Here is an 18301-nt window from a genome sequence, read left to right as displayed (position 1 = left end):
AAAATTAAATTGATGCCCCCTTGTATATCGAGTTATTCTCCATCCACCATTTCTATCCCAATCCATTGTTATTCCACTAAAGTGAGCATTAGTCATTATTTTTAATCTCTGAAGTAAATAAAGCACTTTAATTTTTTTATATATGTATATAGGGAAGCACACATGAATAGGTATATTTCTAGACATACGTATAAACTGTGTGTGCTACATATGAGGGCTTCAAAAACTCATGGGAAATGGAATTAAAAGAAAATCGAATTTTCCCACAAACTTTTTGAGCCCACCTGTAAATTAAGATAGCTCAACACTTCACGAGACTAACTTACTAGGTTAAAAAGCTTGTGAGCATTATCTCCTGGAGCAGCTGTCAGCTGGCACAATAAGAGCTCATGAAGACCATGAGCTACCTCCAAGTTTGGCGAGCAGTGTCAGGGGTCTACAGACTTTTGAATCATCATCTAAGTGACAACTCCTAGTCTCTTCTCATCTGAAGCAAGAGAGTGACGGAAACCAGATGCAAGAAATGAGTCCACAGGACTAATAGCCACATTGTCCCCGGCCTCTTCCAGCCTGAAAGCAGAAGAACTAGATGGTGCACAGATACCCTACTGGCCATTTTGACCAGGGACGCTAAAGAGATCTTCACCAGACAAGAAAAAAATGTAGAACAAAACTCAAAACTCTAAAAAACACACAAAAAAACCAGACTACCTAGACTGATAAGAGACCAGAGGATCAACCTACGATACCTTTTGAACTTGATCTGAAGCCACTCCCAAGTCACCTTTCAAGCAAATCACCTAGTGGGTGATAAAAAAGAATAATACTCCCAATGAGGACATTTTAAAAAATCAACTTTACGAAACCAGTCAACTTTTATCTAAAAGCAAGGGTGAGCAGCCAAGGAGGGGCTGAAAACAAAGCAAACCTTGTAAATATAATGAGAATGCTGACACTGTGAACATGCTAAAGAAATCCATAGACCCATTTGTTTAAAACTGTATGTAAACATTCACCTAAAACACAACCAAGTAGTCAAGCTCTTACCAAAAGTACACTGGTCCTCAGGTGAGATTCGGGAGATCTGAAAAGAAACCTTCCACATGTTTCAAGGAGGGTGCATGCCATTTCGATATGGTGATGGGAAAAGTCTGATAAAAGCATCTACAATAATAGAAATGATTAACAACCACAAAGATAACAATTCAACCTTATTCAAGAAAGAACATAATAAATAGCTGTAACAACTTTTATATTGTCACTGTAAAAGCAAAAAAGCGAGTCTACTTTACTTCAGTAAGCTTCATTACTGAGCATCAATTTGTTCAGCCATAAAACATTATTTAGAAACTTGTCTACCCTTTAGATAGATATGTGAAAACTAATTTCAAAGCCTTAACTACATTATTACATATGTATTTTAACATGTACCAATATATGATGTTTTTCAAATGGCTCATTTCCAGTTTTGATTCATATGAAAGTTCTGATTATAGAAATACTACTTGTTCATTGTAAGAATTTATAAATACTTTGTCATTAACATTTTCATAGCTTCACAATCATTTTATATGTATATTTTCTAAACCAAATAGACATAGACATATCAGCTAATAATGAGAATTTTTTAACATGTTCGTATTTATCCTTCTATTGAGTAATTTTAAAGGTACAGATGTTAAATATGAACTTTACAAGTGAAATAGTTCTTATTTATTGAGCACACACATTGTTTCTAATAACTTGGTATCATGAACCAATAAAATTTATATACATATCTGTGATTATTTCCTTAAAATGAATTCCTAGATAGTCTCTTTGTCCAAGACATACACACATCCTCTGCATATGCTGCTACTAACAAACTAGTGAATATATTCATGTTTTTTTTTGGTGTGGCATGATTCCTTTCAAGAAAAGTATTGAAAAAATTCTCACAATTCCTTCTACAATGTTGTTCTGAGTTTGTAGAAAACAGTCTCCTGGAAAGTTTCAAGGTTTAGGAACTTTGTTCCCTTAATATTTACAGTGATTATTAGCATTCTGAAAACGCCAAGAAATCATACTTAACTATAACTTTTCCATTTGTATTTAATTATAAGCCTATTTTGTGAGTTATTAATATGCCAAAAAATCCATTTAAAAAAATTAATGGTACAGAGAAAAAGAATTTTAACTAAGGAACAATCAATTCCAAATGTAGATGGCTTATTCCATCTAGAATATTTGTGATTTATCACATCTAATTTAAATAATCTTAATAATTTCAATATTCTGGAATAATAACATTGTCGAGACTTGCTTCGTGCTTTATTTTGGTGAGTGGTAAATATGCATATGCTGTTGCTGTTGGGTGTAAGATAAACTAGATAAATATTTTTCTATTATTAAAAATATATGTATTTTTAAATTATATGGTTCAAATTCTTGTCCTTTGTAACTGTTATATCCTTACAACCAAATATTCTCCCTGATCTTGTCTGCCTGTTGTTGTGAACTATGGCGAGAGATTTTCAAGTCTCTTTACTATGCGGAACATTTCAATTATCCTTTAGTTGTGAAAATTTTCTTTTTAATAATTTGAAATTATATTATTTGATGCATATTGATTTGGGAAGTGATAGCTTCCTGTTAGAATGACTCCATTATTTTGAACCGCCCTTCTTTATATTTAGCAATGCTTCATACCTTAAAGTCTTCATTATCTGAGAACAGTATTCCCACCTCCTCTTATAGGCAAGGTTTGGTCCTAAAGATCAAGTTTTACGTGCAAATTGGCATTAAATAAGAAGGGTATATGACTGCATCATCACCTAACTACCAAATCAAATCATTATCTAAGCACCAAACCACTGAGAACCACAGCCTAGCTATGGTGGCAAATAACTTTAAGGCACAGTCAACATTACTCTCGTCTAACACCGTGGGATTCATTAACACAAAAGATAGGACACAAAATAGTTAGTGGATTTAATGTGCGAAATAATTGGACAGTGGATTTGTCACTAGCCTTGTAAATGTGAAATGCCAGATAACACGATGGTCAGTAAATAATAAACAGTTGTTATCACGACACCAGGTTTTTTTGTTTAGTGTTTATATGTTATTATGTTATATGTTTTCTGTCTTTTGACTTTAATATTTCCAGTCTTTATATTTCAGGGTATCTCTCCTACAATAGCATATAGTTGTTTTAATCTTATATTCTTAAGCTTTCACTTTTTTGTCCTTTCACATTTAATAAAATTATTGATGTAGTTGCATTTATATCTATCACCTTACTCTTTGTTTTCTATTTTGCTCTTCTGTTTAATGTCCCCTTTAACTCCTCTTGTCCTCTTAGAAATTAGCCAAATATTTTAATTTATTCCATTTTTTGTAGCACTTCTAATTAACACTTTTTCTAGCACTTATAATTAAAAATTGTCTATTCAAATAATCCAACACTAACCTTTAAACAGTGTAAGGTATCATTTTTTGTGAACATCTTAAACTTAGTTAGTTCGCCAATAAACCGAACAGTTTTGTTCTTTGTTTCAATATTGATCTGGTCCTTTTTTCGTACCTACAAATTAAAAACAAAAAGACACCACTCAGATAATTAACTACTAGAAATCTGTCAAAAAGTATTATTTTAAAAAGTCTGAATTCACACCAAATACTTAAAATCCATTGTATGTAATTTTTTGCTATATTCAAATACTTTTAGGTAAAATATGGTCTATAGAATACCAGTCCCAGGATATCATCTGCAAAAAAGTTCCAATGGTCAAAAACTTTGAGCAAATATACTTTATCAGACTTAAGAGGGCCTCTCAAAGAAACATTCTTAATTTAATGTGGCTGAAATTTATTGTTCAACAGAAACCTCCCCTTGGAAATGTTAATAATGATTAATACTTATGAAATTAATATTCTAAGGAATACAATTTAGAAAATGCTGCTTTAAAAAATAGTGAGTGCCACAAGCTCACTTAAGCAAAAATGTCAATAAAGTTCAGCCAGTAAATGATAAACTACATTGTATATCTTATTATAATTCACTATAAGAACATTCAATATAATCACTGGTTTGTTTGGGGTCTTTTTTTTCTTGGGGGGGTATCCTGTCAAAGACATGTCAAAGTTCAAATCTTTTACAAATTAAAACCCTGTAATTATGGCAAGCATTTCAAGAAATACTTAATGCTACAAAATCTTACTGCAACAGTACAATGGGAACAGAATCATCAGGATGAGTGCAACTGGATTTACCCCTAGAATTACCAATGCATCAGAAAACCTGACCACAGTCTAGAAACCTTTTTATTTGAATAATGGTTGTATGCAGTGCCTTGAATCAGTTTAGTGCTTCTACTTTTCTACAATAGTCCTCTATTTCATTTTTTCTATATAACAGTCTCAGAGAAGATAGTTGTTCTGATTTCATATTTAAGCCCCATTCCCCTCAAAGAGAGCGCAAACTGTCAAATGACTTGAGCTAGGATCACTTAAATCCCAGTTTCCTGCCAATCTACATTTTGGATTACCCACCCAAAAAGGTGCAGAACTCAAAATAAGGCCTAGTCCCACTTGCAGCACCCAATGATTAATCTGAATTGCACAACTAATGATAACTACTTACACAAATACTAAACCTTTATATATCCAAATATCTAATACTTACATAGAATTTGTCATCAGACATAAGTGTTGTAGACATTTAAGAACTTGTGTAATCACTTTTTAAACAAAATCTTGTTAACTCGTTTTTTTAAAAAGCATAGCAAACTAGAAGCTCACTATAATGAAACTTTTAAAACCAATAACATTGCATGAGAATCACAAAAGTCCAACTTCAATACAGATTTTTATTTTAATCACATTGAAGCATACAAAATAATTTCAGAATATTAAAACAAATAGAAAAAATTACAACTCACTGGACTTGATTTTTAATACAGGACAAACGACTTTTTAAAAAAGTCTTATAGAGCATAACCTTCAAAAAGATCTTCCACAAATAAATGTATATTTTATAAGCATTGCATATTTTAAAACTCCTCTTAGAAGTTTGCTTTATTTTGTGAATCGCTAGAATATATTGAGGGGGTGGTCTCAGGATCAGGTTTTCTGGGTTTTAATCTCAGCTCTAACATTTGCCAGTTATCCCGTGCCTCAGTTTCCTTGCCTTTAAATAGGGTTAGGAAATAACTTACATTTTAGAATTGTGAATTTAAAGCAAGTTAATACATGTACTTAAAATAATAACTGTTCATCAAAAGTAAGCTATAAGTAGTTTAATCTACCTTTGTATTTATGTGTCTCTAATACATGAACACTAAATGCTCACTAAATGAAAAAAGTGAATGTCTATCAAATGAACAAAATTATTTAATTACGGCATAGGATCTATGGCCAGAATATCTGTGCTCCTGGGTTCGATTTTGGCCTATTTTTTGGATATATCACCTTGAACAAGTCAAACTCCCTACAACTGGTTTGCTCTCCTGGCAAAAAAAGGGTAAGGATAAGGATAATTGTAACAATGATTCCTACTCTTCACTGGATACTAGGCAATTAATGTGCAGGACCAAAGATTATCTAACTTTTGGTTAGATAATGATGTTTAACAAGTACTCAAATCAAATGGCAAAAGGCTTTGAAGTTAAGCAAGAAAAAGGAACAGAAATTTGTAGTACATACAATATAAATTCATCCAAGTAATAACTAAATGGGGAAAAAGTGAAGAAAATATACCAAAATATTAACAGGGTTTGCTTCTAAGTGATGAAGCCATGCCTTATTTTCCACTTTACACACTTTTCAAATTATCCACACTGAGGCATGCGTGTCCTTCACATTTACAGTCAAAGAAATATAAAGACAAAAAAAGTATAAGACAGCATTCCAAAGCTATACAGTGAAGCTGAGTTTAAGTTTGTGAAAAAATTGGAACTGAAAAATAATGGAATTTTTTCATGGACTTTTCGAAGTCCCCTCTTACATAAACAGATTAAAACACACACGCGTGCGCGCACACACCCTCTGGGTGGTTCTTGAGGCATTACCTCCTTCAAACACTGCTAATGAACCATAAAATTTCAAGTATTAATAAGCGCTACAGTTTTCATTCAAAGCACGAAACATATGTACTATTTCACCCAGAGTATATTATAGTAACATCATTATTCCTAAATATTATTAAGAGAATCCATTTAACTAGAATTATAAATACTTAAATATTATAAATCAATTTTCTCCCTGCCTCATTTTCAGATGAGTAAACTGAAGGGTTTTAAAAGGTGTAATTTTAAAAGACTCTTAACTTATTCTGCCTCCAACATTTTCTAATTTCATTTACTGAATCCTTTTGATCAAAGATATGTCAAAGCTCTTCAGATGTCAACATATATAAAGGAAAGATATCCAACACCTACCATTCATTACTCCCCTAAAGAAATAACGCTGTGCCCCAAATCAAACTTAAACCTGAATTCCCAAATACATCTTGTACTCTTTCCTCTATCATTCGCTCATTTTGTTTTATGTGAATTTTACTCTTTCATTCATTCAACAAACTTCTTTCTGAACACCTACTATATGATTAATACCAAGTAGGCAATGAGCTTACAAAGTAAATTTGCCTTGCCAAGATATTAATTTATTTACAATTATTATATGCAGGGGAAAATACCGGACTTTCTACTCCGTGGAGTTGGTCTCAGAAACCTACAGGGGTTGCTATGGGTCAGCAATGACTCAATAGCAGTGAGAAAATATTTATTTTCTTCCTCTCTCGACTGGTGTTCACCTCACACAAGACTCTTTATGGGGATGTCAAAAAAATTACATTCAAAATTTTATTCATATAGGGTTTAAAATGTTCTTATTTTATGCCTGCCAGCTAATATTTGTATATTTTATAATGTACATAAAATATCGGGTACAACTGCACACACCCACAATTTATACATACACATATATGCATACTCATTACACACACACACACACACACATATATATGCTTAGGATATGTGGTCAACTTATTTTAACTGGTGGGGAAACCATAAAAAAAGTTGAGACTACAGGTTTATTAAAGAAATAGACTCATAATTTAAATTTGGAAACACAGGAAAACTAGAAAGGAAAAAATAATCCTTGTACTATCCAAAACAGCCACTGTCAGCATGTTGATGGATAATTCTTTTCTACTTTTTACTCTCCAAGCATTAGAACATAACTATAAATACATGTCAAGATTTTATATACATGTATTTATATCAAACACTTTTTCTATGATACCAACTTCTGGGTAAAATCACTTTTAGTGATATTGTCTCATTTCAACATTATGATTATATGATCGTTTGTTTGTTTATCTATTGTTGGGCTTTTAGCTTATTTTCAGTTATTTATTATAGGTTTGATGTAAATAAATATTTTGGGTACATAGGGTTGTTCATTTAGGACAGATTCTCAGGTTGCCCAATGTTTACGAATGCCACTAAAGAGCCTGAACTATACTGCCAACTTGCTTCTCCAGAATCCTACTTATCTGTAGAATATAATCTTTCTGTTACCTCTACTAATCTCAGTCAAAACCACAATCTATCATTTTTTACTAGAATTTTGTTGACTACCAGCAGATTCTAAAGTTTTATGAACTAGCTCTACTTCTCAGCTGAGGGTCTTAGACAGTGGAGAAAAATGACCAAACTATGGCACAATACTGGAGCTAGATAAAAGGCAAGGATAGGAAAGTCTGATTAAAAAGCTATTATCATAAATTAGATGGTGGATGATGAAGCTAAACGGCAGTCAGTATGAAACGGTGCTAGACTGAAGGAGTGTTTTACAAAATATGGCACTCTGTGGCACTGTCAGTTAAGCATTGGGCTGCTAACTGCAAGTTAAGAGGTTCAAACTCATCAGTCTCTCCATGGGAGAAAGATGAGGCTGCCTACTGTCGTAAAAATTTACTATCTCAGAAACCCTGTATAGGGTCACTCTAAGTCAGAAATGATTCAATGGCAATGAGGTTGGTTGTTTTTTAAAAATAAGATAGTGAAGGCAGAACTTCAGAAGGACAGAGTGGTGATATTTCTCTCAGTGATTAAAATACAGTATCATACATTTACAGACAATATTTATGTAGATTTGAAGAAGTGGAGTGTAAAGACATTTTCAAGAAAAAGATTGGCTTTTATATTTTAAACATAGAAGTCTGTCAGAAATTCTAAGTACCAGGAGAGAGGTCTTGCGGTTGTGGGAAATAGATGTTAAAGCCACATAGAATGTGTTCTATGAAAAAGAAGGATGAAGAAAGAAATCCAATAGATAAACTAAGGTAGCAAGGGAAAAAAGTGAAGGATTCCGAGGACAGTAGTCATTAAGTAAAGAACTAGGAAAAAATGGTAGTATAGAAGGGATAATTATAGTAATATTTATGCTCATGCACTGTGTGAAGAATTTTCCATGTATTTAATCCTTAAGAACAATCCTGTTTAAGAAGGAATAATTATTATCCTTAGTACTAGGGAAAGAAACTGAGGTTTAAAGCACTTAGGAACTTGACAAAAGTCATAATGTTAGCACACAGTGGCGTCAGAAAAACAGATTCCAAAAAAGGAGGAAAGTCCAGCAGTTCAGCATCTTGCAGGAATCACCTAACACGAGACAGCTGGGAGGGCACTGACAAGCCCTGCCAGGGTGCTATGATGGGGAGTCACGGTGACGTCAGAGGGTACTCTAAAACACTTCAACAAGAAGGACACTGAAGGAGATGATTTGGGGGCTTCTAGAATTAAGGAAGATTTTTTGTTGTTGTTGTTATTTTATTTTCATTTAGAGCTGGAGAATGTTAAGTATATTTATGGCTTAAAAGAAAGTGGTTGGCCAAGGCTACAGGTCAAGGGCGTGGAAACAACAGGACCCGGGAAGCAGCAGAAAGGCGTACAACATCTCAAGTTCCTTTCTTCTCTTCCGAGAGAAGTGGTTCCCAAAGTACATATTCTCGTTAAGTCTGATATCCTTCCAGTTGTGATAAAGTGTTGTACCAGTAATCACAAAAATGCCTATTCCCCACCTAAAAAACCTCAATTTCAAAAGTGGGAGTGAAAAACAAAGTACTAATGGAAGGATTTCCTTAATTTTACTTTTTTTTTTTTTGCCCAAAACACCAATTATACTTAATACGACAACTTGTGTCTTGCTTATTTTGAAGTTGATTGAGGAGTAACTCTAATGAACAGTCATACTGTCTACTACTAAGAGTTCCTAGTTTAGAAGAATTAAATATATCAACAAAGATATGACTTTTAACGTGTACATCACTGGCTACTCAAACCCCACCCCCCTGCAAGAAACTGAGTACAAATTAACCTACTTAAGCTTCAAAAATTCTTATATTAAAACAAAGCTGTTTAATTTTATTGATCCAGGTGTTCCCAAATTTGGTAATGATAAAAAACTTTTCCTTAGCCGATACTCTGTGATGTTCTAGGACACACTTCAGCAACAGCTGGCTCCTCAGAAACATTAGGCACAAATGTAGTAACAACCAATAACACCTACTGAAATATATCTATCACGCCGCATCATAGAAGCTCTCTCCTGCCTCTCAATTCAAAGCACTCAATCTCTAGAGTCTAAGGCAGGGGTCCTCAAACTTTGTAAACAGGGGGCCAGTTCACTGTCCCTGAGACCCTTTGGAGGGCTGGACTATAGTTTTAAAAAAAACTATGAACAAATTCCTATGCACACTGCACATATCTTATTTTGAAGTAAAAAACAAAACGGGACAAAAACAGCTGGTGGCCTGGATAAATATCCTCGGCAGGCTGCCTGTGACCCGCAGGCCGTAGTTTGAAGAACCCTGCTCTTGCTTTTTAAAGGCATATGACTTGCTTCCCACCTGTATTGTGAGATTCCCTACCTCAGAAACTAGGTCTGCTCTTATTTAAGTGCTCAGCAATCTTACTGATTTGTAGACAGTGAATATATAAAGTGTGAATGGAGCCTGATAAACATTTCCTGATGTTATTTACATTGCAAGTGACTTACTACATAGCTACAACTACATTAAACATAATTTTGTACTAGGTAATAAACACTTGAACTTCCTCTTTTCAAAGTCCATCAAGACCTCAATTAGTCACCTTGAATGCCTTCTTTTTATCCCTCTATCAAGCCTTTGTCTGACCCCTTGTAGCCCACATGACACATGGTGTTAACATGGGTTTGAGAGAACCACTAGCTCAGTCTTGTCAAGCTTCCAAACTGAAAAGCTGTCTTATTACTTAGTTCTTACCAGGATGCTCCTTAAAGGCCTCATCAATATCCAAAGTAAAAATTCTTTTGGCAAAGAATCTGTCAATAAAACATGGGCAAAAATCGCCTTCATTGAGATCAGAGAATTTATGGAAACTTATGTCCCACAATATTTGGAACCTAACATATAAACTGTATCCTCTGTGGGGCACTGGGCCTGATTCATTATAGCCTACGTGTCTTGCTGGCTGATTGGGAAGAACAGGGTAGCAGAAACAGCTCACCTCTAGGTTGGAATTTAACATCAATTTTAAACTTAGCTAAGCAAAATTAATTTTTAAAATTTAGAATTCCATAAATTCTGAACTGTTACACCACTCTGAAATTTTGGAAGTATGCTATTACCAAGAAAATGACTATGCTCTTAAACCACAGATTCCTAACTCAACTTATATAGATACATATATCATAAAATAAATACTTAAATACATACATGAAATCTGAAATCCCCCCTCAGCATGGAACAAAGATCCTCTGCTACATCAGACATGCAGGGATGTAATGTAGCAACCAATCTTGCATAAAATGGTAGCAAATCCAACCTGCAAAAGTTATATGTGATATGTGTAAAAGGAAAGACATACCAGAAATAATTCATTTAAAAATTTAAACTTTCTCAGATATATTCATACATTGAAAGATTATAAAAACTGACAATCACACAGATACGCCGATTTACTACCATCATAATGAAGTGTACTTAAGCTCAATTTGCCTTGTGCAAGTTTATTAATTATCTGGTATTTTCCCTTAAGTGTATTGATTGTACATCTGCATTTTCACAGAGTATGTGCTTTTGATAAAATATGAAGCACCATATGAAGAAAACAATGTTCTGACATGATTAAAATGTTTAATATCATAACTGATGAGTCTTACAAATCTGAAAACAATTTAAAATATTGCAAAGCATGTCCTTCATTTACACAGAATTGTCATTTGAAAATCTCAATTTCTGAAAAGAGTAACCAATAACCAAGAGGGCCAAACAATACTACAATCTAGGAGGCCCAACTACTACCACAAAATCCACACAGTAATTTCTATCTTTAACTCGCTGCAGAACCCATTCGGATCTTCTTGAATGCCTATTTATTCTTAGTCTGGACAATACATGGAACATCTGTGGCCCTTGTGTTGCCAGTCCATCTCCCCCCAGCCCCCTCCATATCACAGCACTCTTACCAAACTGGAATGCAGCTTCAGAATTGTGCTTAGCAAGCCCTCCAGGCAGCTATTACTAATCATAGTCAACACAAGCTGAAATGTATTTTTCATTTCTGTTATAGACATTATTTTATAAAACTTGATTTATTACCCAATGATTTATTACCCAATGATTTGATACTCAACAGATGAGATGGTGAAGATTATATGTAGAGAGCTAAAAGCTGCTGTGATAATAAGAGCCAATAATGGAAGCCAATGGTAAAGAAAGAAACTAGAAACTATATAAAAATTAGACACAAGATAGCCTGAAGCTATTTAGAAGAGAATACAAATAATCCTGGAAATCTTAATTATCCCTTAATACATCACCAAATTAAAGCATAAAACATGAAAATTATCTGATGGGTCACCAGGAAAAAGTCTTATATCACAAAAGGCTTAGAATTAGGTAGATAATGGACAAATGAAAGCCTTAGGCAGGAGAAAGAACACACAAGCAAACAGATAAGCATGACAGGTGGAGTTAAAGGAAGGAAACGGACTGTATACATTATTTAACTTGTTATTCCTAAAAACTATTCTAGCAGGTAGCTATTAGAATTACATTTTCACAAGCAAGGGAACAGCTATATAGAAAAGGAAAGAAGATAGCGACTCTGTGGCAGTACTTTAATTTTTTTTTAATGAATCACATCCTCCTTTAAAAGAAACTGTGACACACACACCCCACTATAAAGCCTTTAATTGTCTGAAGGTTAAGTTCTGCCACACCAAAAACCCATGTGCATGGGTCATATCACAAAAGCGGGATGCTCCTCTGAGTTATTCCTTTAGACATGTAATACATTTCTTGATGTCTATTCATTTGCCTGAAGCAAATAACCATTTAATTTTCTTCTTTAATAGTTATACTATTAAATAGTTATAGTATAACTAAGTTATACTATTATCAAATATATAGGCTCTTACAGACAATCATTCTTTCTGTCATAATCAATGGTCAAATTCAAAATAGGATTCTATCCTAGGTTCTACAGTTCCTTACCGCCACACTGAACAACACATACACAAAATTAAAATATAAGCGTTGAGATCAAGAATAACAAAAAACAATGCAGTATGAATAATTCTGCCTCAAATAGTACTTCTTTGACTTCATTAGCTGATCTGGCCTCATCTCCAACTATTGCCCCTCTGCTCCAGGCACCCTGGCCGCTCAATGATCCTCCACCTCTGAGCTGCTGCACCACCTGTTCTCCCTACCTAAAAACGCTTCTTTCCCAAATATTCCTATGACTTCCCTTCCCTGAAGTCAAGTTTAGGCTCACCCTTTCAGTGAGATTCTTCTAAATATTCTATTTAAACCTCCAACTCACTCCATTACTAGTTCTTTACCCAGTCCTATTTAAAAAAAAAAAAAGAAAAAGATTTACCCCCTTATAGCACATTTCAGAATTTACTTCATTGTTGCTCACCTCTTCTCCCTAGAATGAGAATCTCCCATTGGATGTTTACCAACACCCAAAACCGTGTCTAGAACCTAGCAGGTGCTTCACTATGAGTTAGGTGGGTATCTTTGTATATCAGTATTGGAAGACCCGGTGGGAGAATGGGCTAAGCATAAGGTTACTAATTGCAAGGTTGTTGGTGTGACCCCACCAGTCACTCTGCAAGAAAAAGATGAGTCTGCTCTTCTGAAAATTTAGTCTTAGAAACTGTGAGGAGACATCCTCTTCCTGGCTGGTGACTGGTGCTTGCTCTTTTAGCACCACCCCCCCACTGTTAACAGGATGTCTTCAGGAACTGCCAAAATTGGTCACCCTGCCCCCAGCTTCAAAGCTACAGCTGTTATGCCTGATAGTCGGTTCAAAGATATCAGCCTGACTGACTACAAAGGAAAATACAGTGTTCTTTTTTTACCCTCTTGACTTCCCCTTTGTGTGCCCCACAGAAATCATTGCTTTCAATGACAGGGCAGAAGAATTTAAAACTGAACTGCCAAGTGATTGGTGCTTCTGAGGATTCTCACTTCTGCCATCTGGCTTGGATCAACACACCCAAGAAAGAAGGAGACCTCGGGCCTATGAACATTCCTTTGGTATCAGACCCCAAGTGCACCACTGCTCAGGACTATGAGGTCTTAAAGGTGGATGAAGGCATCTCGTTTAGGAGTCTCTTCATTGATGATAAAGGAATCCTTAGACAGATCACTGTAAATGACCTCCCTGTTGGCAACTCTGTGAATGAGACTCTAAGACCTGTTCAGACCTCCAAGTTCACAGATAAACATGGAGAAGTGTGTCCAGCTGGTTGGAAGCCTGGCAGTGATACTATCAAGCCTGATGTCCAGAGAGCAGAGAGTATTTCGCCAAGCCGAAGTGAGCACTGGACCATTTCGGTGCTAGGTTGCAATGAGTAGCCTTGAGAAAAACAAACAAAACCTCCTTTGTATTCTTCTTCGTGTTTCAAACATAAGGCCTTAGACTCTACTGAGAACATATTTCATAATATGATGGGCTTTTTTTGTAGGGGCTGGGGAGGGGCAGTCTTTCTACATACACCCCAATGAAAATGACCCTGAGCTGTTTGGGGCAGCTGATGTGTGTCATGTACTAGTAGTGAGGCATAAGCCCATTGATGTTTTGTAGTTGTATTAAACTTGAACTCAGAAGAGAAAAAAAAAGAAAGAAAGAAACTGTGAGGAGCAGTTCTACGGCTGTAAATTGGAATAGAATCAGTGGCAGTGGGTGGTGCAAACGCTCCTAAGGCACAATTCTACTCTGTCCGACAGGGTCTCTAAGAGTTGGAATAAGCTCACTGGCAGAGGGGATATAGTACGCAATGTAATAAAACATATTAGATGCTTGTTTAATACTAGTATTGTGTCGGTACGATATGGTCTGTCCTATCTAAGAATGAAAGCCCAAAATGGAATGAAGTATAATGTGCCCTATCAATTATATTACCACTACTAAAACAGAAAGTATTTTAATCAACAAAGAATGGAACTGTATAATTTCAGCCAGATACACATTTCACCCTACTTGACTTTTAGAAATCAATCAGAAAATGAACTCAGATCCTTCCTTTAAAAACTTATTTCTAAGAGAATGTGTATTACAGCAACACAAACAGTTAAATAAATCACTGAAAAACCTTTTATTCTTAAACTTGTTTTTATTTTCAAGGTCTCCTGACCCATACATTGCTAATAGTTCATACGGGTCAAATTAGCAAATATCTAATAACTAGCTCTAAATAATAAGAATGTAGAAACACACACTTTAGAGGAGGTGGGGACATTCTTACAGGTTTATCTCTTAATCAACTCTCTGAAAGACTTAACTTTGTTTTTCTCTTTTAAAAATCTAAGGAATTTGCCTGTTGAAAGCTCTTAATTTTAACTGTGTTCAAAAATGCCTGCTGAAAAAAAAATGAAAATGAAAGAACACAGATACACTTTAATTAAGAACACAAAGGCTTTTGTTCATAGGAAACACTAAAACAGACTATGATTTCAAAGTGATGAAATATAATTAAACAAAACATTAGGGTCATTTATTCTAAAATCGACACACAAACTGTCCTGCAAACCTTTCCACAACTCTGCTGTCTCCAATGCAACAGCACCATCAAGTGGTATACTCTACAAAATGCAACTGAAAAAACCCCACCTCACTGTCATTCCAACTCATTCTAACCCTATGGGACAGAGTAGATTTGCCTCTGTGGATTTCTGGGTCTGTAACTCTTTACAGGAGTAGAAAGCTTCAACATTTGCCCATAGAGAGGCTGGTGGCTTTGAACTGCTGATTTTGCGGTAGCAGCCTATGAGGACTCCAAGTGTACAAAATAAAACCAAGCCAAACCCACTACCATCGACTTGATTCCAACAAAAAAGAAAAAAAGCTATTAAAAAATCATTCTTTAATAGATTCAAATTTAGTGAGAGGGACATCTAATTAGAACAATCTCTCACAAAGACTCCAGTAAATGCTCCTACACGCTGTTGAAGAATTTAGTGAAGCAGTTCACCTCTGTAGAGTATTATTTACATTAATCTAAAGACATCCTGAACATCCACCTACTAAAATGTAGCTAAATCCATATATTTCCAAAGTCATTACAACCAATACCTGGCTATTCTCTATTTAAAATAATAAGCTAAGCATTTCTTAAGTACTTTCTCCTGATTCGGAGTGACTTTAGAGTCAACAGTTTGCTAAGGTAAGGAAGCCTTCGGAGGCCCAGGGCATCTTCCAACCTGAGTAATGGATACATACTTTTATGTTACATAAGATTTGAAAAACTTCAATTACCAGTGTGTACGTGTATCGCTCACAGCAACCCTATAGGACTGAGTAGAACTGACCTGTTGGTTTCCAAAGCTGTAGCCATTTACAGAAGAAAGACTCTTTTTTTCCTGGGTGGTTTTCATGGGTAGCACCTCACAGGTAGCAGCCCAACTCGCAACCCACTATGCCAGCAGGGCTCCACAGGGTCGCCAGGAGTCAGAACTGACTCAATGCAAATGAGTTTGGTGGTTTGTTTTTTTTTCAGTTTATGTGTCGCTATATTTTAAATAAGCTCTAAAAGAATATGTAAGTGTCCCATTAATCAGATTTCTAATAGATTTCATTTCTGTGGAGTCCTTGAAATTAAAAAGATGAGATACAATGCTAGCCTCTTGAGACTTTTTAAACCAAATTCAAAACTCACTGCCATAGAGTCAATTTTAACTCACAACAACCCTACGAGACAGAGCAGAACTGCCCCTTCAGGTTTCTGAGGCTGTAAATATTTACAGAAGGAGAAAGCCTCATCTCTCTCCCATTTAGGAGCTGGTGGATTTAAACTGTTGACCTTGCAGTTAGCAGCCCAACTGATAACCCACTACACCACCTGGGCTCCTTACTTTTTAATCCACTACTTATTTAAGAAAGGAGAAAAAAACCACTGGAAATTAAAACACTGCAGTAGATCAGACTACAAATCAGACGAATCAGAATGACAACGACTGACATGCAATTTACTAAACTTGTGTGCTGCAAATGACGCCACCAAGAAAGTGAGACCAGAAATCACAGGAGAGAAAATATCTGCAAACTATATACCTATGAGGAAACTCGTACCAAGAATATATTTTGAAACTCTCACAACTCAGTAATAAACCAATTAAAGGTAAGAAAAGACTATTTACAATAGCCAGAAGGTAAAAAGAACCTAAACATTTATCAGCACAGGAATGTATAAACAAAATACCCACACAATACAGTGTTACTCTGTCCTAGAAAAACCCCTATGTAACTCAAAAATGAATACATAAACAAAATATGCTATGTTCAGACAAACTCACTGCTGCAAAGTCAATTCTAACTCACTCTGACCCTGGTGGAGAGAGCAGACCTGCCCCACAGGGTTTCTTGAGAGGCAGACGCCACAGCTGCTTTCACCCATGGAGTGAGTGTGTTCAAACGATCAACCTTTCAGTTAGCAGCTGTGATCTTCAATAAACGGGTCACCCCGGGTCATACGACAGCATATTATTCTGCCGTAAAATGGATTAAATACTAATATATTTACAATATAAACAAACAAAAAAAAGTTATGCTAAATAAAAGAAACCAGACATAAAAAGATAAGCATTGCATGAGTTCATATATATGAGATGTCCAAAGTAGGAAATTTTACAGACATAGAAAGTAGATTAGTGATTGCTCTGGGTCAGAGGTTGGAGAGGAGAGATAAGGAAAACACAAGAGAAATGGATACTGACTTCTAAGAAATACAGGATTTCCATCAGGGGACATAAAAATGCTCTAAAATTATATTGTGGTGATGGTGCACAACTCTATAAATATACTAAAAGTCACTGACCTGTATGCTTTAAGGGGGTAACTCATGATATGTGAATTAGATCTCAATAAACTCTCTCAAACAGATATTATACCTTTGGGGACCTCATAGTTCTAGGCACTCAAATATGTATTAAATCATTAATGTGGGTTTTGTTAATACATTTTTTGGTACAATTCAACTGATATTTACATAAAAGATAGAAATATCAGAAAAGAGTAAAAGTATAAATAAACATCCTCAACACACTGTGCACTAACCAGCCAAATAAATATCTCTTGTGCTGTTTCAACAGAAACAACATTAATAACTAAAAACAAACCTTAAATTCAAATACGATAGAACTGAGCCAAAAATAAATTCCCAAAGTCCCACAGAGAAGGGCAGTTGGTAAGTATAAATGGCATTCTGAATACCACAAGAGCAACAGTCAGAAAGCTGAGGTCATGGTAGAAAGGGATAAAAGCACAGTAGCGGTCATTCATGTCGCTCCTGCAACATGTGATCTCTAAAGGGTAAGCATATGGAAAGCCTTTATAAAACTATTATTAAATAATATTAGATGATCAGTACATTTAAGTACTTCTTTTTTAAAAAAACACTCATAAAATGGTCATGAAAATTGGCAATGTAGTCACAGAGAAACCTTCAGGGAATTCCAGAAAGGAAAAATAACAGCATTGTCTACTAACATTGCAATAAAAATATGAGTTACTAAATTAAAGCCCAGAAAGAAAGAAAAAGGCCAACCACCTGAAAATTACAAAACTCTTTCAAACAACTCTTAGGTCACAAAGGAAATACAAACTAAATTTCCAGAATTTCTGAAACATAAAAATAGATGCCACATGTTAGAACTGAGTCATTACTAGCACTGGGCTCAGATAAGAAACAAGTGGAAAGGAAGGAAGGAAGGAAGGAAGGAAGGAAGGAAGGAAGGAAGGAAGGAAGGAAGGAAGGAAGG

The 18301-nt window shown here is 35.2% G+C and overlaps 1 protein-coding gene and 1 pseudogene across 1 annotated transcript in view; one reads left to right on the top strand and one right to left on the bottom strand.

Moving 5' to 3' along the window:
* The window catches only part of UPF2 (UPF2 regulator of nonsense mediated mRNA decay), a 102072-nt gene that overhangs the window by 40773 nt on the left and 42998 nt on the right, over positions 1-18301 (bottom strand). Inside the window, exons 8-10 of the mRNA XM_004712631.3 lie at positions 10745-10853; positions 3452-3565; positions 1048-1164 (exon numbers count right to left, since the gene is read on the bottom strand). Coding sequence (XP_004712688.2) covers positions 1048-1164; positions 3452-3565; positions 10745-10853 — 340 coding nt within the window. The remainder of the gene's footprint in view (positions 1-1047; positions 1165-3451; positions 3566-10744; positions 10854-18301) is intronic.
* LOC105979534 lies at positions 13272-13863 on the top strand (annotated as a pseudogene).

This window comes from Echinops telfairi, unplaced genomic scaffold (assembly GCF_000313985.2).
Source record: "Echinops telfairi isolate 266 unplaced genomic scaffold, ASM31398v2 ScPeMD7_7473;HRSCAF=8511, whole genome shotgun sequence".
In the NCBI taxonomy this organism is placed as follows: domain Eukaryota; kingdom Metazoa; phylum Chordata; class Mammalia; order Afrosoricida; family Tenrecidae; genus Echinops; species Echinops telfairi.
Note: the sequence above shows the minus strand (reverse complement) of the source record. Positions and strands in the feature narration are given on the sequence as shown.